Here is a 26,429-nt window from a genome sequence, read left to right as displayed (position 1 = left end):
TTGTCCTTTGATCAGAGACTCTCTGGCACTTCCCACCTAGGAAGCTTGCTTGCAGAACCTAGCAGGGCATGCTGTGTGCTGACTGAGTACTGGTTCTGGAGCTGCTGGATGGCTCCTCTGAGTTTGGTATCTCCCTCTGTTCCCTGGGAGATGTTTAGAGGAGGGATCTTGCTACCCTCTTGTAAATCCTGGCCTTCCTTCACTGGCAAAAGCTGTAAGGCAGACTGTACCCTCAGCCAGGGTGCAAAGGAGTCCTTCTTACTCCTTTTGAAGTCATCAGTTGATCTGCTAAGAGAGGGGCTGATCTACTAAGAGAGGGGCTTAGCCCTCTTTTAAAGCCAAGCTGGTCCAAGTGATTGGTGCAGGCTAAGCCTACCTTAATGAACCAATCCTGGGTCTCCACCAACAATATTCTGTTATGCATGAGGTCATAACCAGAATGTTGTGGTAACAGGAAAGGTAAGGGGTGACAACATGTATTCATTTAATTATTTTTTTATAATCCAGCTTATACCGTACTTGAGTTCGGTTTCTAAGCGCGGATCCAGGTTTAAAACCTCTGTTGCTCTGTGGACCAGCGAATTGCCCCTGTGCTATCCTCCATTCAATGACCCACCCATCTTACTTTCTGTTATGGATCAAAGTGTCTTTCTGGTTAATTGAACTCTCTGTGGCCTCTGATCAAAGTGCAGTTCTCCCTTAAAGTTTCAGGCGAGGACAGACTTTCTGTCTCCATCAAATCACATACTTCTGCCTTCTGAAAAGGTGTCCCATTGCAGGGGTTGTCTACTGTAAACAGTAGTCCCAGACATGACATTCACTGCCCTTCATACAGAAGGGTGGGAGCTAGCTTCAAGCTTTCACATTGCATATCAAAAAGGTGTTGGGGTTTCCTGCCCTTTGTTAGTTCTGTGACCAGGCCTCTTCACTGGCATGCTTCAATTTCCTCTCATTAGTATGTGCTGCCACAACACAGAACTACAATGGGCAGGGCGGATCCATGGAGCCTTTGATATTTAATTAGGCTGGCCATGGCAGGAGGAAGGTGTTGCCTTTCCCCTTCCTGAGATGCTTTCATGTACTCCTGGCTGTCATATTCCAGCTAAATGTGACAGGGAGGACTGCACCTGTAGGCTATGTCCCCTCAAGACTGAAGGCCATGGCTAATGGCTTGGTAGTGTTGTACATTTTACAGTGGGTATGGCTGAATGCCCTGACTAGTGGGCCTGAAAGACATGTATAGTGCCAAATAAACACATGTATAGTGGAAATGGCTGCAGGCCATGGCCATGGCTAGTGGCCTGGTAGTGTTGTAAAATATACAGTTGGCTCGGCCGAAGGGAAGGCATGTCCGGCTTAATGTGGTCCGGTTGCACAGGCCAAGAGTACACATATATTGTAACAGAAGGGATTCACAATAACACACACAATGGCATTATGGGGATCATCTGTCACTGAAAGGCACAGGAGACCTCACTCTCTAGATTGGGGTATTACCGTAATAATTCATCTCAGAAAGAAAATCTAGAGGAAACAATTTGCAAAAAAACGTATTAAGGATTTTATTATACCTAATACATTTTTCTCTGTGAATTTAATCACGAATTAATCTGCACTCTAATAATTTTTTATTTTACATAGCAGGAATATTTTAAAAACATCAAAATTTGATAAAAATCATCCTATTAAATCATTCATACATTTATCCACATCCATACAACATCCATCAAAATACTCATACAACTCATCAATAAGTACAAGATAAAAACATATAACAAATATAACAATTCATCCACAATTTCATAGTTATACAAAAAGTATAACTTGGGAGTTGGAGAGGGTCCAGGGACCGAGTTTGCAACACAAAGCTTTCTGTAGCCTCGGTCAAGGGGGCACTTGGTTATGGAAGCATTGTTTAGCCGATATCTGTGGAAAATCACTGGCCATGGCCTATGACCAAAATTGTCATCCAGGTCTGCCATTCATGCAGTAACCAGGACAGACTCTGCTTAGCCTCAAAGTAAGGAAAGGGCTAGCCTCCTCAGGCCACATTGCTTGATAAATGAGCCAACCTTACAAGACCACTTAGCGGAATGGCCCAGCCCTTTTCTTGCATTTAAGCTAAACTGGGTCAGCCCCGCTTTGAAGCTAAGCAGTATCAGTCCCGGTTACTGCATAGGTGGGTGACCGAATGGGCATCTGAATGATTTACTTTTTAAAACCGTGCTACTGTCAGTTCTTGAAGGTTTTTCCTCAGAGACAATGTTTGTCTTTTGCTGAAATACATTCTGGTATTTGTAGTCTGCCAGTAAATAATAGAAAAAACTGGGTATTTTTACAGCAGCAGTGGATTTCCCTTCCCTGAAGTAACTGGGTCAAACCCTGCTTAACTCTAAAGTGAGGAAGGAGTCAGCCCACTATGGTCATGTTGCCTAATATATGGACCACCCCCCTTAGACGAACACTTAGAGAAATGTGGCCTAAGGGGGCTGGACTCTTCTTTGCTTTGAAACTAAGTAGGGTCGCTCCCAGGTTACTGCATGGATGGCAGACAGTCCACGGTCCTGAATGCTGTGTGTTATCTTAGTTTTAAATATCTCATAAAACACGGCGTCCACATTTTTATAAAACAGAATAAATGAAATTTAAAAAATCACATTTATGCTGAACTCTGCTATCAGAGAACCTTGAACTTAAGGAGTTCAAGATGCAGCACTTAACAATTATGCTACAATGATATTATCGTTTGAACTTTCACAAGGTTCATACCTAGCCTTTTATCATTGAACATATTAAATTATAGGCTAAGTATAAAATGTATTCCCTGGGAAGCCGCAATGGTTGGCCTCATACTCTGGCAGACCAGGGTGTAAGGATGTATTTTTTAAAAGAAATGTAACTAATTAAATTAAATTAAAAGAAAAGGAACACAAGTGGGAGGTGGCGAGTTTTGGTGCAGTGCAGTCTTATTTAGCATGAAGGCATTTAGACGTAGCAGCAAAGTCAGCCACGTCCAAACATCCCTCCCGCCAAAATAACGGCACCGGATTGGCTTTCGTGCCAAAAAGGGCATGCTGAAATGGGTGCTGCAGCGGAATGCCTGTGCCAAATCAGCCCATGCCAAAATGGTGGCGCCGAAAAGGGGTGTACCGCTGGGAGAACGTTGCTTAACCAAAGTGTGCTCCATGGAAAATAATTTCATCTCACTGCGCATTGCCTAAAAACATTGTGAGTTCTCAAACTTTTAAATATCTCATAACACACGGCATCCGCATTATTTTTTTTTAAACCGTACTCCTGTCAGTCCTTTAAAGTGTTGCACTCAGAGACGATTTGTTTGCCTTTTGTGCTGAATTGCATTCTGCTATTTGTAGTCTCACAGTCAAGATGGGGGGAATAATGCCACAATTTTACACTTTTGCCTAACATAGTTCTATACAGATTTAGATATTTGAGTGACTCTGTGGTATGTGTACTTTTGAAGTTAGCTTTATAAAGCAGAGTATTGTTGAAAGACATACATGTGGGTGAGGAGGGGAAATTATGAGAGGGCAAGTAAGTCATGAGTATTTGCCCACAATGTGGTAAGAGAGTTTGCAATCCTTGAAACTGGTGCAGTTATTTTGCCCTGATTGTGGTTGCTTTTCAGGGCACCAGTAAAGGACACATGTGGGTAGACAGTGTAAGTTTTTTAAAGAGGGCGGATGCAACCCCTTGGGGTTTTTTGAGGTTGCTAAGGTTGTTCAAGTATTTGGATACCAGTATTTTACTCAGGTTGTCATGTTCCCAGTGCAGACGCTTACCCACAAGACCACAAGCACTTGTTTCATATTGGGATTTTGTTTTGCATGGAACATTTCACTACAGATTGCTGGGTTTAAAAGGCGAGCACCTTTTATAATTTGCCAGCATATGTATTGAAAGATTTCCTCTCTCAGGTTATTCTTCTTGTGTTCATTACTTTTTTTAAACATCCAATTCTATTTTGTGTTGCGCACTTTCTTCTAAGGAGAAGGTCAATTGAAGTACATTTGTATATTTCACTTTAAAATATGTGGCCACTACTGTGCGTATATTCATGGGTGCCAGCTTTTTGTTTTCGCTATGGGGGCAAAAGTACCTGCACATATGTTATTCTTGCAGCGAATCATTTTTTACCCTTTTCTGTGATGCTTAAATCCGGGTAGTTGAGGGTCACGCGATGCATCATAACATTCACCAAGAGCCTGGCCATAAAATAAGGGCCTTGTAGCACGCTGCTTAACCAAAGTGTGGGATCCTCAGCAAACAATTTAATCACACAGGGCATTAACCAAAAACATTGGGAGTTCTAAAAGCCTGCAATTTTTATACATAATAAAAAAATAGATATTTTTAAGCTACAGTGACATTGAGGGTGAAAAATCACTGGTGACCCAGGTCTCCCATCCATGCAGTAACCAGTTCTGACCCTGCTTGGCTTCAAAATGAAGAAAAGGGCAGGCACCTCAGGATACGGTGTCTAGTAAATGAGGCAAACTTACAAGACCACTTAGAGCAACATGGCCTGAGGGGTCTGGCTCCTTCCTCACGTTGAAGCTAAGCAGTACTGTGTGTATATTCATGGGTGCCAGCTTTTGATTTTCGCTATGGGTGCAGAAAGTAACTGGGCATATGTTATTATTGCAGCCGGTCATTTTCATCCTGATTCCATGCTGCTTAAATGTGGTTAGTTGGGGTTGTGCGATGTATCACAACAGTTACCAAGAGACTGGCCTTAAAACAAGGGGCTTGGAGCACAGTACATGACTTTTCAGCATGGCCAGTTAGGTGCAGGCCATTATGGTGTGACATTTCCGCTGCAGTTTCTGTTTGGGCACACCCAGTTAGACGCAGCTTGTTGTGGCAGGGACCGCTCCGGGCAAGGATATTTTGGCGTCAGAGGTTGCAATTGGCGCGGCATGAACCTGCAGGCACTTTGCATTTTGTACCTCTCGGCGCAAGGGTGTTTTGGCGTGAGACGTCGCAATAGGCATGAACCTGCAGGCACTTTCCATTTTGTAATATGGATTAAACGTGAAAAGGATGCATTTACTGCAACATTATAAAACAGGATGGGACATGTATTACATCGTTGTTGCAGAATTGAACACGTATTAAACATGAAACACATGTATTCACTGCAACATTATAAACTGCATGCAACTATCCCTCACAAACAACTTTACACCATGTACACACACACAGACTCACATCAAATGCACACACATTGTATGAACACCCTCTCAGATGACATGCATACCCTCACACCACACATACCCCCTTTCATTGCACATATATTAAAAATGAGGACTACACTGTCTCTGGGCAACATTATAAAACAGAATAAAATGAAATAAAAAAATCACATTTATGCTGGCCGCCGCCATCAGAGAAATATGGACTTAAGGAATTCGAGACGCACCAGTTTACCATCATGCTATAATGATGTTATTGTTTGAATTTTCACAAGTTTCATACCTAGCCTTTTATCATTGAACATATTAAATTATAGCCTTAGTATGATATGTATGCCCACTGAAAAACCAAGCATTTGTAGACTAGTGGTTAAATGCTGAGCCTTGAACTCTTGCAGACTAGGGTTCAAGGCTGTATGTTTTTTTTTAAATGTAATTACTTTCATTTAATTAAAAGAAAAGCAATGCAAGTGGGAGGTGGCAAGGTTTGTTGCCGTGCAGGCCTGTGATCTTATTTAGCATGAGGGCATTTAGACAATGTCAGCCACGTCCAAACATCTGTCACGCCAACATAACAGCGCTGGAATGGCATTCGTGCTGAAAATGGGGCAACGAAATGGGCGCTGTGGCGGAATGGGCGCTGTGGCGGAATGGGCGTGCCAAATCGGCCTGTGCCAAAATGATGGTGGTGAAAAGGGGTCTACCGCTTGGAGAACGCTGCTTAACCGAAGTGTGTGCTCCATGGCAAATAATTTAATCTCACTGCTCATTGCCTAAACACAGTGTGAGTTCTCAAAGCCTGCAATCTGAGGGCCATGGCTAGTGGTCTGGTGGCATTTTAAAGTGGAGACGGCCAAAGGCTGTGCCCAATAAACATGGCCGAAGACCATGCTAGTGGCCTGGAAGCATTCTAATATCTATGGAATAACAACAGCCTTGAAATTCAAGGAAACAACTTTAGTTGCAGGGATGTTAAGGTGAGCAATACATTGTAACAAAAACTTTGAAATGTAAGGAAAAAACAAACTTTAGTTGCAGGGACGTTAAGGTGAGAACTTAAAGCAACAAAACCCCTGAAATTCAGCTAAAGCCACCTTAACTTCAAACCCCCTGTTGCGCAGCTTATCACATCACTGATGACATCACTAATTACATGTTGTATGAGAACACTGATGACATTACAAATCACATTACTGATGCCATCACTGGTGACAACACTACTTACATTGAATATAACTGATTACATCAAAAATTGAATTACACCCCCCCACCCACACCCCCAAAATACCCCCATGCACACCCTACTTACCTTTCAAGACGCGCTGTGTCCCTGCAGCGCCAGTTCCCTTTCACTTCTGTGATCGGGAACCAGTGCCCCTTTACTTTTTTTTTTCGGGCAGCTGCAGGTGTGTCCTCCGCAACACCCCGTTCACTATAGTGAGGGTGGTGTTGCAGGGGACACCCCCGCAGTTCCCGTTCTATTTTATTTTGTGTCGGGTGTGCTGCGGGGGTGTCCCCCGCAAACCTCGCTCACTATAATGTATATATTGGTGTTCGAACCTTTGGTGGTATGCATTTTTCGGACTTTTTGTCAGGTCAAACTTTTGGATTCAGTAATTTCTTCCGATTCCCTTACACCATCTGAAATGTCGCCAGGCCGAGTACATAGTTTATTTCACATTCTTGTTGTTCATGGCCTGTAAGAATGTCATTGTATTTTCCCTTGTTCACTCCCTTGCCTTGAAGCGCGTTGAAACACATTGTGTATAGGCGCTATCTTAATAAATAACATCACATCATATCATAAAAGATGAGCATTTTTTCTAACAGATGGTGTCGAATCCACGGCATGTTAAATAATGCAGGCATAAACAGGACCCACATTGAGACATTTAGTTGGAAACATCCTGTTGGGGCTCACAGAGTCGCTTAGAGTGAGGGTCATTTGTTATTGAGAGTCGCTGCTTCATTTCAGAGCTTTGTTTAAATATATATTGTTGTTTGGTGATAGTTTGAATTGCTATTCCTTTGCGTAACCATTATGAAGTATCCATTCATTGAAGAAAGTGAGAGAATTCCTCATTGGCTCAAGCAATATCATTCCTTTGAGGTATATTTTGGGCTACCAGCTTAGAAACATGGCAGATTGTTTGTAAAAGGTTTTATTTGCGGACACACAAATGCAACTATTCAAAGAAAGGCAGCAGGCCTAGTGTTGGCTCACACATATGGGTCAACGTTTGGTATTGGGAACCATGTCTGGAATGCACACATTGCAGATTGTGAATATGTATAAGGGTTGCTCCGTCAGCCACGCAAATGGTCTATTTCTAGAGAACGGCCGTGTGTTCGTGCTGTAATTGGGAGCTCCTAAATATGCATTAGTGATGTGTGCATCATATAGTTACAGATGCATGTAGTAAAACGAGGTTCAACAGCTAGAACAGTATCATATTTGGGGTCTAGTTGAGTCGGCATTTCAGAACCCCACATGGTGAGGGCAGAAGCATCCAACTTGGACAGTAAAATGTAAAGTTATATATTTCATTTTAAATTAAATATATTTGCAATTTGAGTCGCTGATAAACAAATCAATCATGTCCCCACAATTTCCTGATTGTGTTTAGTCAGATGCTGAAGCCTGGTTTGAAAACCAGGTGGCCATGTTCTAAGCTCAGCAATGCAGCTACCAGATAACACCCCCTATATAGCCACACCGTTGTTCAATTACGAAGGTCTATGACACAGTGTTTTGGTTAAATGTTTTAATAACTTCAAAATGCACCATTTGTTTTGTTTATCACCATTGGTCGAAGTAGGCGGGAGTTGTTGCAAGCAGCGCTCCTCTACTCTTTTGAATTAGTTTTACTGTTGCTATACTTTTATTTAAAAAAGAAACCGGAATGGTTTTGTTTTAAAATAAAAGTGTAGAAATTCCCTTAAACAGCAGGCGCGTTTGTTTAGCGGTTTGTATTGCGTGTAGGAAGGGGTGTGGCGATGGGTTTGTGGGGAGCAGGGACAGGCCAGCAGGAAACTTAGTTCCACTACTTCTTTCGTACACTTCGACCACTGTTTATCACTGGTTGCGATTTATTTTAACTGCGTAGAGTTCCCCCTCTCCTTACGCTCTTCCCCCTTTGTTTCCCCAGAGTGACCGGTTGCTCATTAAGGGAGGACGAATCATCAACGATGACCAGTCATTCTATGCAGACATCTACCTGGAAGATGGTCTCATCAAGTAGGTTTTCTATCAGTTACTTTTCCTCAATCTATTTTGTTTTGTCAAACCAGTGATTACAGGGGTACGCATATCAAGGCACAACGCCTACATCATTTTACAGCATTCATAGAAAGCTACACAGTTTGTTTCTTCAACAAGTAGTAGGCTGTTCGATATAACGTCGTTTCATCGCCAGTAATTTATACGTCTGCATTTTAAACGTGTACAAAATTACGGAAAAGGAAAACAAAATTTTGAGTGGGGTTTGGAAAGGGCCGATAAGGGGTTGGGGTGTAGGGTATAGGTAGCAATAGGTGGGAGAGGGGTACTTGGGGGAGACCCTCCCCCCCCAAAAATAAAAAAATGTGATGAAATTATTTTAGGATATTGTACACGTTTAAAATGCAGACGTAGAAATTACTGGCGATGAAAGAACATAGAACTGCTGTTCTTGGGTTAATTTTAGTTCTGTGTACATTTGCCAAAAATTGAACAGCGTGGGGAGGGCTGTTGCATGCAGCGATGGGTTTGGTTGTTATGCAGTGTACTGCTGTTTTGTGTCCCCCTGAGAAGAGTACAGGTCGCCGCTGTTCATAAGGTGTACAAAGATCAAGGGATTTTTGGGATTCATGGCTGCTTGAAGGCAGTCAGTAAATCACTAGTCAGAGAAGTATTCTGTTCTCATGTTAATGTGTTAATCGATGACACGAATTTCACCCACAGAAATCCATTTCAATAACAGTAAAGCTGGACCGTGTTTCGTGCTAACAAGTGCTTTCTCAAAGCTGGAATGCCTTTCTATGCACACTTTCTGCGGTTATAAGATATACAATTAACCCTTCATTAGTGATTTAGGACAGGTTACTCTCAATGTTAATGCGGGGGATATATTAGTCTGAGGCAGGATCATTGGCTTTATGTTTAAAAGGGGTAAAGCTCATTTTATGAAGTACATCTTAAAGGTCGGTGTTTGGAATATTCTTTGAAAGATGATGAGGGATGAAGCAAGCATCACTGTGGGTCATCGAAAGTTTGCTTATATGGGTGGATCCTGAACGTTTCTGTTTAAAAATGTGTGTTCTCTTGAAGATGAGAATTTCAATTTGAGTTCTTATTTGTTAAGTGGGGCCCTCGGAGGTGATATGTTTGTCAGCCAGATATTTAGCCAATCAGAGATGCACAGCTTCATTGGTTAGACAAGCTGATGTTGATTATTCCATGTTGTGTTGTGTAATTTGATATTTGTATAGCACCTCCTGCCATTGTTATGGCTTCGAAGCACTGCAGCGGATGAACACCCTTCAGGCAGACCATAGTCTGCGCCAATATGTAAATAAAAGGAGCATTACAATGTGTGCAAGCAATAAATCGAATTTGGTGATTAGCGGAGGTGACTAAATTAAAAATGTTTAAATTATGCAGCACATATTGCCCAGGCGCAGGGAAGACTGCTATACCAGTGACTATGTGACAGCTGGACCAAATTATGTGTGGGACCCCGCTGTATTCTTTGGGTTACAGAACAAGAGCGGGCATGGGTGTTATGAGTAGTCCATCAATCTATAGGGCAACTGTGTACAGGTGAGGGCTCTGCTATACTTTACATGCAGAACACATGCACAAATACTAACATGCAGTCACATGACAATTACATGCACAACTGTTTTTTATTGCAGTAAAAAAAAAAGTATTGTATTGGATGCAAACATGGTGGTGGTAATGCATAGCCACCTATAGAGAAAAATACCAAACTCGTCATCCGTGCCATCAGCAGTTTCCAGAACACCTGGTCCTCTCGAGAAAAAAACACTCAGTACCCAACCCTTCACCCACCCACCTGAGTCCCCTGAATGTCAATTTATCTGCCTGGAGGAGGTCAGAGTGCCTGATCCTTGGATTGTGGGAATGACAACTATTTTCCTCCCCTTTCAACCCTACAATACAAATTACACCACCACAAGCCTAATGCTAAGCCACAAGAAAAATGAAAAACTCCATCAATTTGCAAACTTAGTAGTCACCTCTATGACACATTGTAATGCATGTATTGGTTGGACCCTCAGGTATGCTCAACAGACAAATCACAGTTTCAAATGGGGGTATGTATACATGACACAGACAGAATCTTTTTATTAAGAATTACTTCTATATCTAAAATCCCTACATATAGCTAAATGCCCCTACAAAGAATCTCACTGTCCCTGTGTGGATGTTATATCCCTGGTATGCGCTGGTGTACCACCTATCTAGGTTAGGGGATAGATGAGAGACTCGCCCTACCCTATCTCACTACTTTCCTATCATCTAAAAAATATTGCACACTTTTGGAAGTCAATTCTATTTTCTTTATTCATGTTGCTTCCATCCAGTGTGTCTTATCAAATACAAAATTTAATTCCTCAAAGATTATTAAAACGCAATCCCATTAATAGATTACTGATCTCGTGTATGTGTCAATGTGTTCACATGTCATAAAATGATACCATTCTACTGAGCTCGCTAGTTACTGTCCAGGTCTTGGGGTCAGGACATTACACTGTACCGCTTAGCTGTCAACCGGTTTCAGCGAATTGGAAAGCATCTCTGCTTTCCTCAGGACACTAACTATGACTTCAATTGTCAAGTTACAACTATTATCTAAAAAAGACAATCTTCTTCTTTCATGTCTTGTTCTCCATTTTTCCCATAAATATATGTCCCTGCTTCAATGATTTCCCACAGGACGATCATTTACCACATTAGATACAACTTAAAAAACTGGCTGTACCAGAATAGAAGTACAGCAAAACGAATGAAGACAGGTAACATCACCTGCATAGTATACTAGTTCATTGAAGATGCCCAGATAAGATTGAAGCAGAGACATGCCCATTTGTGTGTATTTCCCTTTTACAGATTTTGGAAATCAAAGACGTCCACATAAGGAAACACGAGACGCTCTTCCCTGATCAGAAAAATGGAGAACAAGACATGAAAGAAGAAGATTGTCTTTTTTAGATAATAATTGTAACTTGACAATTGCAGGCATAGTTAGGGTCCTGAAGAAAGCAGAGAGGTTTTATGATTCTGCTGAAACTGGTTGACAACTTAGCGGTTCAGGGTGAGTACCTGACCCGCCAAAACCTGGATAGTAACTAGCGAGCTCGGTAGAATGGTATCATTTTATGACATGTGAAAACATTGACACATACACGAGATCAGTAATCCATTAATGGGAATGCGTTTTAATAATCTTTGAGGAATTACATTTGGGAATTGATAAGACACACTGGATGGAAGTAACATGAATAAAAAAAATAGAATTGACTTCCAAAAGTGTGCAACATTTTGTAGATGATAGGAAAGTAGTGAGATAGGGTAGGACGAGTCTCTCATCTAACCCCTAACCTAGATAGGCGGTATACCATCGCTAGGGATATAAAATCCACACAGGGATAGTGAGATTCTTTGTAGGGACATTTCGTTATATGTAGGGACTTTAGATATAGAAGTAATTCTTAATAAAAAGATTCTGTCTGTGTTGTGTGAAACTATTAATGGGTTCAGACAGAATGTGCCAACCCTGTCACTCTTGTTGTAATTTATTACCTTTCTAGCGGTGTAACTCACCGTGAGTCAGTGTACCCCCAAGGACACTTAAAAAATATACTAGTGAACATGGGACCCTATATATGTATCTCTGATATGTCATCTAGACAAGGATTTGCACAAACAAAGATCAATATGGCAGAGGCTACATATTTGGCCTATGCGGAAGAATTAGTGGAGGGGATTCTAGCCAACCCGTCCATCTTGGGAGTAGACCAACAGGCTGGTCTACAGACAAAGGGTGATGAATGGAATGAACTGGAGGTTATGCAGAAAAAACGAATTAGAACAGAGTTTCATGGAGACATCATGACTGAATACCTCAGATCGCACATTGCTCCAAATGGATTCATAATAAAAATCGAACCACTCATTTTTCTTGACCAGATCCAATTTAGGAAGGACTGGAGCTTCATCGCAAATAAGTGTGCCAGGGACTGGTTGATCCTTATCATAAATACAGCTAAGGCAGTCTAAAAAAAAATTATGAATGAGATAATACAGAAACAAGACGCCTTAGCAGCCAGAATGATTGTCGGCAGTTACTTGAAGAGTATGGAAGCATTAGATGTGATTATCAAAGAATTTAAATAATTCCATTTAAATAAAAAAGTATAAAACTAAAGAAGGAAATCACAATGTTTTCGCATGAAAAGAAATATCCATATATCACTCATGAGTATTATGAAGAAACCGACAAAAATGTCAACCAGAATCAAAATATTGGACAACAGAAAGGACAATAGTACCAACAGAAAAGTAGACCAAGACCGAACAACTGGAACTTTTCAGGCAGTAGCTCTGATGAAGACTCAACAAGATCTGGAAGAAATCGATGTTTTGGAGACCAAGAGCAGAATAGATGAGGAAACACCCAAGGTTTTCAACAGCCCAGAGGACGCGGGAGACAGAGAGGATGGTGGCAAGACCAATCACCCAGGATCACAAGCAACAGGGGCTGGGATTGGTACGAGCAAAATGCCCCAGGTGTCTGAACTGGAAAAGGGAGAGAAGAAGAATACAAGATCCAACAGAACAATCCCTAGTGTTCAACTTATCAAAAACACAACGGTACCAAATACAGATGAAGGTACTACAGAAAAGGCTGTCCTTTGTCCCGACTACCACACATGACCCCTTTCAGACAAGAATCGAGTTAATACAGCTCATGAGAAAGATCTGACTGAAACAATATTTTCCGAATAACATATATGATGGTCATAAGGATGTCAACAATTTACACACCAAATCCATCTTCTATCCCCCTCCCAATTCGATCACTGCAGAATCTATTACATTTGAAAAAGCATTGCTTAAGAAAATAGAGGAAATTGAGGCAGATAACTGCGATCCTTTCTACAATTTAATCAAAATAGAGGCAAGTGCACTAAAAGAACTCCAAAATAACAACAATATCGTGATTAAATCTGCGGATAAGGGAGGGGCAATAGTAGTTATGGACAAAGAAGAATACCAGAAAATTGTCAACATATTAGTGGATGACAGGACCACATATAGAAGACTAGGCACAGATCCAACTAGGGACTTAAGGAACTTAATCAATCCACTGATTGAGGAAGCACTGATAGAGGGGTACATCAGCCAAAGATAAGCCAACTTTCTTTGCACAAAACATCCGAGATGTCCAGCATTCATCTCACTCCCTAAAATACATAAGGGCACCACACCACCACAAGGGCACCCAATAGGCTCAGGGATAGGCTCAATACATGAGCCTTTGTCTCAATTTCTAGACTTTTTCATCAAGAATGAAGTGACCCAAATGAAATTGTATACCAAGCACACAACAGCCGTACTAGTACACCTTGAGAGTATTACTTTACCGAGTGAAAACATCTACATATTCACAATGGACATAGAATACTTATACTCTAAGATCCCTCAGGCGGAAACCCTGAAATTGATACAGAAAGTGCTACAAGCTGAAAGACCAGACATAGAGATGCCTATCCACTTTATAATGCAGTTAGCAGAGGTAGAACTCACTTAAAACTATTTTATAGTTAAAGACAGATACTACGAACAGACATCGGGCACTGCAATGGGCGTGACATTTGCTCCTACCCTTGCTAATCTCTATGTAGCAGACTTTGAGGAACGCAGCATATACCATCAGTCGAATCCTTATTCTAGTAACATCCTCAGTTGGCGTTGCTACATAGATGCTGTGCTGATATTTTTCAAAGGAGATGAAGACACCCTACTAAGATTTATAGAGTGGCTTAGTGCTCAAAATCTTTTCCTGAGATTTACTCATGAATTCAGCAAGGAAGAAGAGACGTTCCTAGATCTAAAGATCATCAGAAAAGGAACCACTTTGGAAACTACAATATATCAAAAAGCCACAGATAGAAATTCTTTGCTTGAATTTAACAGCTTCCATCAAAGAACTCTAAAAGAAAACCTGCCTTTCGGGCAATTCCTGAGATTTAGAAGGAATTGTACAACCCACAATGAATATGACATCCAGGCAGAGAGACTAACTCAAAAACTTAGAGAAAGGAATTACTCTGAGAGAACCATCAGACATACTAGAAAAAGAGCACGAAACATACCAAGAGAAATAACACTGACACAGCATGGGAAAAGATCATGGGAAGAGAATCAGATAACAGCTGTCTTTAGCCACTCACCAGTGGTGAACCGTATTAAAAAAAGAAGTGAGGAGGCTGTGGCATATCGTGAACGTAGGAGAGAGTACCTTAACACTTCCTCTTTGTGCAATTAAGAGGAGGAGGAACATTAGGGATTCCTTAGTACATACATAGAAGGAAGACAGAAACAAGATTGAGAACCAAACAACACTATGGGGAAACCGAAGACCACAGGACACACACCATGTGACACTTGTTCGGTATGCCCCTTTACCAAACGTACTACCACTATAGATATAGGATGGTCTACACCTTGGGAGCAAAGATCCCTCACAAACTGTAATACCGCCAATGTGGTATACCTTTTTAAGTGTCCCTGTGGGAAGAAATATGTTGGGATGACGACAAGAGCCATAAGAATAAGAATCTGTGAGCACAGATCAAATATTAGGACTAAACAAATGACAGCTCCTCTAGTGGAACATTATGTAAAAAACAAACATTCAGAAAATGATATAAGCTGGACTATACTTGAAAAGGTGTTGGTTCCAAAAAAAGCCAGAAATATATGAGCCATCCTGTTGAGAAGATAACAGCTCTAGATTTTCAGGTTAAGAAGCCATCTTGAGGGGCTCAACGAAGAAATAGTTTGGCAAACTTTAGCCACACTATAGAAAAATCTCTATTTGACCTCCGACATATTCAGAAATCCATCAAGAAGCCATTGGAACAAGGCCCAACCTGATCAAAAGCAGAAAGAACAACAGTTGACAGTACATTATCTAAAATAATGACACCCAGTGAACAGTGTGCAAGTCATACATGAGAAAGAATATGGGCCTATGCGCAGAGAAAAATGTATGGGAAACTCAATACCCGCAAAATAGGGCACATGTCACATCTGAGAAATGAACAGCCACTCAAGAGCGCCATATGTGTAGACATTTTTTTCTTAAACACAGCTAGACCCCAGACGATTAACCTTAATTCAACAGTATGAATGAAGTCGGCTAGAAGTTGTGCGAGGGAGATGTATGGAAAAGACATGTTATTAAGGAAAACAGGACGCCACCAGATAGAATAAAAGAATTATAGTGGGCAATCCACCATGATAAAACTACAACATCCAGAAATTAGTGTGCAAGCCATGCGCGAGTAAGAACTAGTGCAGATGCTGCGCGTGAGAATGAGAACTGTTAAAGCGCAATTCAAACATTTAAAATTCTTTCATCTGACACACAGTTAAACATCTATAGTTCAGACTATACACATCACTCGCATCGGTGCATTAGTACAAAATGTTATCTGTATAGCAACACAAAGAGGAACAAACGGGACAGAGCCTTCTCGTCACATGATCGCGTGGAGATGTATGCACGATTTTAAGTTGCGCGAACATGAACTACAATACCCATAAAGCAGTGCGTATGCTACTTGGGAGAAAGAGAACTGCCTAAACTCAATTAAAACGTCAAACGATTTGTTCATTTGATATACAGTTATGCATCTAAACTCCATCGGTGCATCAGCACAAAATTGTACCTTCATCGTAACATAAAAGACGAACAAATGGGACGGAGCCCTTCTTGTCACGTGACCTTGTGTATATGTATGCAATATTGCAATATGGCTGCCGCCAGTTGGAAAGTACCAACAGCGCAGTAAGCGTTGTTCGAGAATTACAGAATGTAAGAGTGGGCCTGGGCACAGGACAGAAATGCTAAGTACAAATACGCGCATGAATAGAGGGAAGATTAGGCATCCCTCTTAAGACAGCAAGCCAGTTCTCAGAGAGCAGGCTTTTAAATATTGACAATATCTAATATGGAAAGATGTACTAGGCAAGATCTGAGGACTAGAAGTAATTCCCCACGTCTTTTAAATAGGTCACCTCAGAACCTACGAAAGAGCACCGTGGAGAGTCGGGGGAATGAATAACCTGCATCCTGACAAAACAATGAGACTACCACACATGGTCTACAAAGAAACAATGACTAGGTGACTTGGTAAGCAAAGGTGACAGAACCATGTACTAAACAGCATTCATCATGTATTGAACCAGACAGACTAAGTTCTGGATGATATTCCCACAGGACAATCATCCACAACATTAGATACAATTTGAAGAATTGGCTGTACCAGAATAGAAGTACAGCAAAACAAGTGAAGACAGGTAAGATCGCCTGTTTTGAAATCAAAGACGTCCACATAAGGAAACACAAGACGCTCCACCCTGATCAGAAAAATGGAGAACAAGACTGAAAGAAGATTGTCTTTTATAGATAATAGTTGTAACTTGACAATTGAAGTCATAGTTAGTGTCCCGAAAGAAGCAGAGAGGTTTTCCGATTATGCTGAAACCGGTTCACAGCCAAGCAGTTCAGGGTGATGACCTGACCCCCGAGACCTGGATAGTAACTAGCAAGCTCGGTAGAATGGTATCATTTTGTGACATGTGAAAACATTGACACATACACGAGATCAGTAATCCATTAATGGGATTGCGTTTTAATAATCTTCAAGGAATTAAATTTGGGAATTGACAAAACACACTGGATGGAAGCAACATGAATAAATAAAATAGAATTGACTTCCAAAAGTGTACAATATTTTTTAGATGATAGGAAAGTAGTGAGATAGGTTAGGGCGAGTCTCTCATCAATCCCCTAACCTAGTTAGGTGGTACACCAGCGCATACTAGGGATATAACATCCACATAGGGATAATGAGATTCTTTGTAGGGACATTTAGTTATATGTAGGGACTTTAGACATAGAAGTACTTCTTGTGTGAAACTATTAATGGGTTCAGACAGAATGTGCTAACCCTGTGACTCTTGTAATTTATTGGAATGTATAAATGGCAATATAGATGCACCAAGAATCAAGTACATTTCTGCCGGTCACAGATGTTGGCTGACAGATTGATGGCAGTGTGATTCTGGGAGTGGAGAGCCTGAAAGACAGTCAAGCAGGAGAGAAGCTGTGTCAGTTAATGACACGTGTGGGTTAGCAACCTTACTAAATCCCAGAGTTTGATGTGTAAGGAAGCTTGAAGTTTCTTAGATTATTTAAATCTGAATATTAGTGTGTGAGAAAGGTGTCGTCGGGTTGCACTGTGCCCCCATCAAGATTTTCCGAGAACATCTGTTCTGGAGTATATCTATCCAGGGTACAACGTCCTTTCATTGCAGGATGTTTTTTTGCAATGTTTTTTATCGCAGATTTTTTAAAGAAAAAACTAATTGAAATTTTTAGTGGGGGTAGAAAAATATATATATATGGGGTGTGGGTGTTCGGGAATATATAAAACATTAAAGGGAATAGGAGTTTTGAGGGGAACCCCAGAAATAAAAAAATAAAAAATTCAATTAGTTTTTTGTTAAAAAACCACGATAATACATCTCACGATGAAATGACATGGAACCCTATCCAGATGAGTAATCTGTGTGAGGATGCAATCATTTCAAATAAAATTTCAATTTGGATCAGTGGTGTAAATAGGTTGATAATTTCCCAGATTTACGTGTTTTTCTCAAAGGAATGTTAACAATTTTGACTCAGGGGAGGAGGGCAGAGTAAATGTAGCCTGAAGGTTTGCTTTTCTTTCGGGTCAACTCCATCTACTCTTGGCATTTCTGTGTGGTTTCCCTGGCCTATTAATTACTGGATCTTTGTAGCCTTGATGTGAGGCACTTTGTTTTTTTTATTTTTTATATGTTTATATAGCACCGCAGCCCGCAGGCATCAGGGCACGTTACATGTAGACAGGGACAACAAAGGTGACGGGACAACATGATATAGTAACTCTTAAGTGTAAAAATATTAGTGAGGGAATCTCTCAGGTGATATTTATTTAAAAAGCAGAGTTTTGAGTTTCTTTCTAAAACATAGATAGTTGGATTCAACTCTCAATTGGCAATTCAACTCATTCCATCTGATGGCTGCTTTAAGGGAAAAAGCCCTGCGTAGTCCATTGACTCTTTTGGACAAGCTGACGTTTAGTAGTCCTTGGGCACTAGATCTGAGGTTATGACTTGGCTCGTAAAGGGTGAATTGCTTTTTTAGATAGGAGAGGGCAACCCCAAATAGGCAGTGATGAACAAGGGTCAATGATTGGAATATAATGCGATCTTCTATCGGTAGCCAATGAAGATCCTTCCTGTCGCCAGTGATGTGCTCTCTCTTAGATTTTCCTGTGATGGTCCTAACAGCATTATTTTGGATAACCTAACACTGTTATATGCATTTGTTACTGGCTCCTAACATCAGTGAGTTCCTGTAGTCAAGTCTTGACAGTATCGTAGCTCTGGCGATGATGGAACTATTTTGTTGACTCAGCAGTGGCCTAATTCACCTCAAGAGTCTTTGATGTATTGGCAGTTGCACTCCGCTCCCAATGATTCTTGTAGATAGACACCTAGTATCTTAACTTTATCGGAGACTTCAATTGTTGAGTTTTTGATTCTGAAGGATGAATAGGTAGGGTCAAGTTTATTCCTTGCATATGGGGAACCGAATGTCATTAGCTCGGTCTTGCTTCCGTTGAGGCATACCCAATATGTTTTCATCCACACCTCGATGGAGTTGTAGATGGACGATAGCTTGTTGTTATCTGTGGTGTGGTCTCCACTCAACTCCATAATCAGTTGAGTATCATCTGCAAAGTTTGTAAAAAATACTCCAAGGCTTGTCAATAGAGTGCATAAGCATCACAAATAAAGATTAAAGTGTAGGGGTGAAAAATTAGCCCTATGTGGTACGCCACAGTGTACTGGCCTAGAGGAAGAGGATTGTTCTCCCCATATGATCTTGGAGCACCTATCCTCTGAGAAAGAGGATACCCAGTCGATGGCCCCTTGGGAGCAATTCCCTGATTTGTTTAGGGCTTCTTGGAGCTTCGGATGTTCGAGCAAATCAAAAGCTGCAGCGGGGTCCAAAAGTATCAGTAAGCCCGCTTTCCCCTCATCCAAGTTGCTTATCATCCTGGTTGAAAGGTCCAATAAAGCAGATTCTGTTCCATGTGCTCTTCTGAACCCTGCTTGTTGTGGTTGTAATAGGTCATATTTTTTTACATAGTCCTGAAGTTGGCTCGTTGCAACTTGGTCTCATATTTTTTAAATAAAGTTGCAATTAGTAATTGTCCGAAGATTGGTAGGGTCTATTGGTCAAGGCCTGGTTTTTTAACACGGGGTGTGACTGTAACAGTTTTAATTGTCACCGGAACTTTGTGATCCCTGAATGATGCTTTAACCTTTCTTCTAAGGTATGGGGCAAATATCTCAGGGTTGTCTAAGATTAGTTTAGTGGGCAATATGTTCTCTGGGCAGGAGGTGCAGTAAATGGTGGACAGTACTTTACTCTTTGGTGTTACTTGTTGACCTTGAATTCCATACTTTCTTGTCTTAGAAGGTTGAGTAGGGCTTGACTTGCATGGGGTGTGGAGGTACATTTGATCTGTGGCTCATAATCATTTATTTTCTGAATTTAGTTACATTGATAGCCAGGTCTCTTTCTAGAGTTGTGCTGGTTAGGTTTGATAGAAAATAACTATTATGCTGTCCACTGCTATTAGGCATTAAGTCATTGTAGGTAATCACTGCAGTAGTAACCAACATCAACACATTCCCCTGGCCTGACAGGATGTGCCCATGTCCAGTACCATCCACCATTGTAAGGAATCTTGGAACCATAATGGAAAGCATCCTCACCCGCCAGCCGCAGGTCGGAGCTATCATCAGACGCGACTTATTCCAATTCTGCACTCTATACCACTCCCCATTTTACTTAACATTCACCCACACAGCCATAGAACCTGATGAAGACAATTACAGAGTCCCTAATGCAGCGGCACAACTACTCCTCAGTATGATGAGATTTGAACACAACACTCCAGCACTACACATTCTCAACTGATTGTCCATCAAAAAAAGAATCAATTTCAAAACGATGTGCCTCGCAGATCACTCCTAAAATACAAGAGAAACCCCCCCATTCTTAAGGAAGTTCCAGATTTACACTCCCACTCGAACACTTAGATCCAACAATGCACAGTTCTGTCCTGTGTCCTGAACTTCGCCAAGAGATGACAAGGGGTATGCTCATTCTCTTTCTCTGCCACAAAACCCTAAAACACACTACCAAAACATCTCTGCCTGAAAGTGCACACTCTGGCCTTTAGGAAACAGCTCATGACTTGGCTCTTCAGTACACCAACTTGAAATATATGAGAAAACAGCAAGCACCCAAAGGTAAGCATCAGATATCCTCTGGAACCAGACACCATGATGAATAAATCGTATAGGCAAAAACAACTACTTTTCTCCAGTCAGTAAAGAGCAACTAAACCCCACCCCTCACCTATTTAGATAGGAGCTATCTGGAGCAATAATACATCAATACAATGACCACTCTGACCTTCAAAGCACAACCCTCCTACAATTCGGAGTACCTCTCCATACTACCATTCATGATATCCCGCCGATTAGTGGATACTTACGATGGGCACCCGACAACATTGCCTTTCCTGCGATCCCACTAACACCATGGACTCACCTTATTTACAGAGCCAGCACAGGGAGGAAAACTTTATTGGCCGAATGTTGCTATATAAGATCACTTACCTTAATTTACCCTACTTTAGTTAAGGGTGTCAACTTTGAACTGGCCATGCATGCTTATATCCTCCTGCTTCTCCAAACTGATCACCACATGGAACTGAAAGAAGCCCTAGTGATGGACTACTATAATGTTCCCTACACTGGGCTCCCAAAAGAAACTCACCAGCAAGAGCAAAGGTTTGCAAACTCAGGTGAGCAAATTCTGCTGAACCACTGAAAATAATAGACCATGTGTAGCTGGACATGAGAGCACCACACTGCCCCCAGTGGTGTTGAAGATCAAGTTATAGTCACTATGCAACATGTAAAAGGAGTGCTGAAGAAAATGACCAAAATACCTTCAGAAATGGGTCACTACACACCAACCTCCTTTCAACTAATGCACACTTGATAAATGATAATTCAAGTGTCTCAAATATTGATGTGGCACCCTGCAAACCCAACGTTCAACATTTTATAATGCCCCAGTCCCAGTAGAGGAGAGAACCAAACTACATTCGATTCAGAAAGATTTTACAAAATGAACTGTTTGCTCTGTCCTTTGATGGAGGACTGCCACACATAGGACAGGACTGAGGAATAATGGATGAGACAATGGTTTTCATTAAGCTGGATTATAATTGTCAGCTAAACCTGTAGTCTTTTCTTTCCATGTACCATCAGACGTCAGAATTAACCAATAAGGTGATGGGCTGTGCTAAAACCTTCACAATAAATTAATTCATTAATTAACTAATTTCCTGAATGCTCAACTACCCCAATAGTATTAGCTAAGCACTAGAAACCAAGCTGACCATCAAGTCGAAAATATAGGGAAATTACCCATTTCTTAGTTGTTTACGGATCTCGAAACGAAAGGGAGATGCATGTCTCTGAGTAAGATGGGCTTTGAGTTTCACGGACCAGGGGCCAAAACTAAAAAAGATTGACAGTGTGCTTGGGAATTATAGAACATTTACAATGACAAATATATGTTTATATGGTGATTATAGTGAATACTCATGGCAAATCAACTTTAGTAACAATTCAACTAGTCAGCATTGTTCTATGATTTTCCACCTGGGGTTTGTCCCAGATAAAGCGCTGAGACATCCACCACCCTGGTCATTGATATTGCTCTCCAGATCATCTACAAAGGGCATTCCTGCCTCCTGATCCTCCTGGGCCCACTCACCACCTTAAATACGATGGACCACCAGACTTTGATCATCCTCCCCGCACAAAGAATGGGCTTTGTGGGAACAATTCTCAATTGGTTCTTCTCCAAACTCTTGCATAGATACCAGGCTGTCGAGATGGGCCCGGGTTACCTGCAGAGTGCCAAAGGGCACAGTCTTCTCCCCGGCGATCTGTAATCTATACATGGAACCACTGGGGTCCCTCCTTGATGGCCCAGACATCTCGCTACACCAGAACGCTCATGATACTCGGCTGTACCTCAAAGAAAAACTGCTCCCACGACATCTCTTACTTTCAGAAATGCTTTCACACCATTCAAAACTAGATGACACATTAGGACAGTTGGCTCCTTGTCTACCCCTCCAAACAGGTAACTATTAAAGGATGGCTGAATGAGATGCACCTGGGTGGATTTACCAACAAACTTATTGTATATCTATGTTTTTACACAGTAGCGCACATTTTAATCAGCCCTGTACCTCTCCCAGATTTTTTGACAAATGTCTGTGTGCTCAGGTGCAACTAGCCAAAGACAATCTCACCACTGAAGCACTTTCTCTGCACAATGCATTCTAGCCCATGAAGCCCTAAAAATCATATATATATATTTATTTATATTATATCGAAACCAAGAAGGAGCAAAGGAGCATAGTTCCGTGCTCATCGGATGGGCACTGCCAAGCACACATTTTTGCAGCTTAGTCATGGAATTAACCATGACAATAGGACTGTTCAATATATCCTGCTGAGCAAGAATTGTGTTTCCTACAATTCTTGATTGTGTGTTGTAGTCTTTCCAAAACATAAAGAATAGACCCCACTAATATTAGATAGCTGTGCCCAAAAGAATCATTTAGTGCATTGTGCAGTAAAAACATAAATAGGATACCAATTCACATCAGAAAACATACCTCAGTGAGTTGCTCCATAGCCACTGAAGACTTAATGCAGAAAAACAGCACTGTGTTTCAATATGGTACATGGTGCTACTGCTAGTTAATAAAGTGCATTGTGGCTGCAAGAACCCAAAAATATGCATATTGCACATATGCGTCAACAAAATACACAGTGACTTTACAGAAAGTGCACGCATCACAACTGTAAAGTACAGGGAACGTTCACCTATCAGTAAAGTAATAGTGCATTGTGCCTTTATAAGCAATAGCTTGTAGAGATTGTACATAGTGACTCCACATATCATTAGAATATATAGTGCCTCTGCGTACCAATAAAGTGCCTAATGCATTCACAGAACAGTAAAGTGAATAGTGCCTATACAAGAAAAGGCTCAATACAAATGATTAATAAACCTATTGGAATTGTACATGAAGATGGAACATGATGCTTTCATATACCATTAAAGTGCATAGTGCCTCTGCATAGCAATAAAGCGCATACTGCATTCACAAGTCACTAAAGTGCTTGGTGCCCATACAGGCAAAAGCTCGTAATAAGTAATTGGATGAACTTATCCAAACCAATACATTCCTCTAAGAGCCCTAATAATGTCTAGTTTCATGGCAACTCACCAGATGATGGTCATTACTGACCATATAGGATATACAGTCCAGACAAAAAGTGACCATGCTAAAAAAATACATGAACGTGCAGTGCATTAAAAATACAACCACACAAAATTTCACATACTACATGAACAAGGCAAATTCATCTCTAACACTGCAAATTGTCAAGGGTTTTCGAGAAAATGTATTTCCGAAATGGAATCAAACCAAAGTGCAATGATGCACTAAAAATATTGAATAACATTATAGTCAGCTGAAATACTATAGTATTTACCTTCATCATGTAGCAGTGAAAGGGAACGTTGGCAAATACAATACGAATAGTAATAAAAAGTGCAAAAAGAGCCTTTATGAAAATCATGATAGACAGATACATCGTGGGCTGAAAACCACCTCATATGTACAGAGGATGACTTTCATCATCATATATTAAGTAGAGATAGGTTTAAGAAATACATGGCTGCCTTCGCTAGTGTTGAGGCCCTTAGGGATTTTACAATTGAACTGTGGGATACATCTACGAGCCCAGCAAGAATCCCCTACCTCACCAAACTACATCTTAGCATTCACCAGCAGAATGGCTGCGCTGGCTCTGTTGAGCAGTATCACCTTGCATTAAAACTGCACTTTGCAGTCTCCAAAATGATGCTCCTCCATCTTACCAGTCACACATGGGGCAAGATGAAACACCGAACACCTTGAGAATTGCTGCCAGTAGTTTTCTTCAATTGCACCAAAGAAAAGAATGCAAAGGCAGCACTGCTATGCTGCCAGCTTAAAACGTTTTCACTGAGAAAGAAAATATTCTGCCTTTTAAAATGATTGCGCTGTGATGCTCTTTTTCATCAGTTCAACAGTACACAGTTCTGATCTGGTGAGACCCAGCTAGGTCCCTCCATATTCAGGTTATGCTCCAGCAAAAAGGGGGCATCTCTCATTGAATGACAGGCTGTGTTAGGCAAGATCTGTGAAATAACAAAGACACTTCACTTCAAGCCGTACGCAAAATGCTTTCCTGTCTGCAACAAAATAACACAGATAACCGCTTCATAAGAAGCTTTCTCTCTCTTTGCTCAGGTAAGTTTCATTAGAACCTTGCTTTGAACAGATTCCTGTATAATAGATATTGACTACGGCCACGGAAATGCTCAGAATAAAGATACCAGGAAAAAAACACATTTGAAAGTGACAGCAAAGGAAAAAATTAACCACGCGTCAATTGGTGATTTTTACAAACAAGAAAATGCTGTTTAAAAGTGAAATGTTGAATGAAGTCCCTGTCCTTGCATACAAATGTGATGGGGGTTTGTGTTAAAACATATATTGGATTTTTAATGTCTTGCTTTATGGTTCAGGAAAACAATAAAAATAAAATAAAGTTACTGTGAAACCAGCAGGACAGGTTTCTAGGCCCTGACATCAAAGGACTGACTACATAATCTACCTTCCCCCAAGTGTAGCAGCATCTGGGGCCTATGAATAGGCAGGGGTGAAGCATTTAACACCCTAATCAGACTGTGGCAGTGCTCCAGCAGGGTACAATGGATTTCTGGGACACGTAGGTGTGATTTGTGAAGCAGCACCTCCCCTCAACTTAAACTGAGGAGCTTCAAAGGCAACTCCAGAGCAGCATTGGGAAGTATGTCTTGAATTAATAAACTTTAAAGCTTTTATTTCTGCAACCGGAAACACAGGAATGCAAACATTTAACAGTTTAAATGTAATTTTTGTGGCATTAAAACAAGATATTGTGGCTTTCCCTAGCATGTAGGAGACGAAAATGGCAGAAAAATGTACTTGATGTTAAAAGGGTACATGGTCCAACTTCAAAATTTAATTAAAACATGCTCTGTGATAATAGGTACCCAAATATATAATTGTAGATTTTAGGTGAAATATTTCCCACTGAAAAGTGCGAAAGATTATTAGGAGGGCGAAATGACAAAGTACAGACTTGGGAGTCAGAATGCCATGCTCTGTATGAAATGTGTCATTTGTCTATGTGATTTCCAAAAATGCCACAACTGTAAAATGTGCAATTGATGTCATAACTGTTTTTTGGCAAAAATGACTGTGGGAGGGCATGGGCAATTTAAGCTCACACCATAAAACTGATGTCATGTCCTTGAAGCCCAACCGGTTGACAGGAAGGCCGTAACAGTAAACCCTGACCAATCCAGTTGTTAGAGGCATGGCAAGCCAAAGGCATGCCCCATGGTAAATCCTGTGATGTCACCTCCCTTATGAAAGGGGGAGACTCAGAGAGACAAAGGACACTCTCTTCAGAATTCTCCAGCACATCCAGATATTCCATCTTCACTCTGCAAGATTCCAGATTCCACTGCCAGGCCAGAGCATAGCTGACCCTGTCCAGGCAGGACCATTGATCCAGAAAAAAACCCACTAAAAACAAAATCCCAATAACTCAGGGAGAAAGGGGAAAGGTGGCTGAATCTTCATTGGGATATC

General features: G+C 41.0%; 1 protein-coding gene across 2 annotated transcripts in view; it reads left to right on the top strand.

The window, feature by feature from the left end:
* CRMP1 (collapsin response mediator protein 1) overlaps positions 1-26,429 on the top strand; it is a 420,289-nt gene that overhangs the window by 175,627 nt on the left and 218,233 nt on the right. For both annotated transcript variants that reach the window (XM_069631976.1, XM_069631977.1), the window contains exon 2: positions 8,366-8,454. In XM_069631976.1, coding sequence (XP_069488077.1) covers positions 8,366-8,454 — 89 coding nt within the window. The remainder of the gene's footprint in view (positions 1-8,365; positions 8,455-26,429) is intronic.

This window comes from Ambystoma mexicanum, chromosome 6q (genome assembly GCF_040938575.1).
Source record: "Ambystoma mexicanum isolate Mex_15411 chromosome 6q, UKY_AmexF1_1, whole genome shotgun sequence".
In the NCBI taxonomy this organism is placed as follows: Eukaryota; Metazoa; Chordata; class Amphibia; order Caudata; family Ambystomatidae; genus Ambystoma; species Ambystoma mexicanum.
This window is presented reverse-complemented; position numbering and strand designations above follow the sequence as displayed.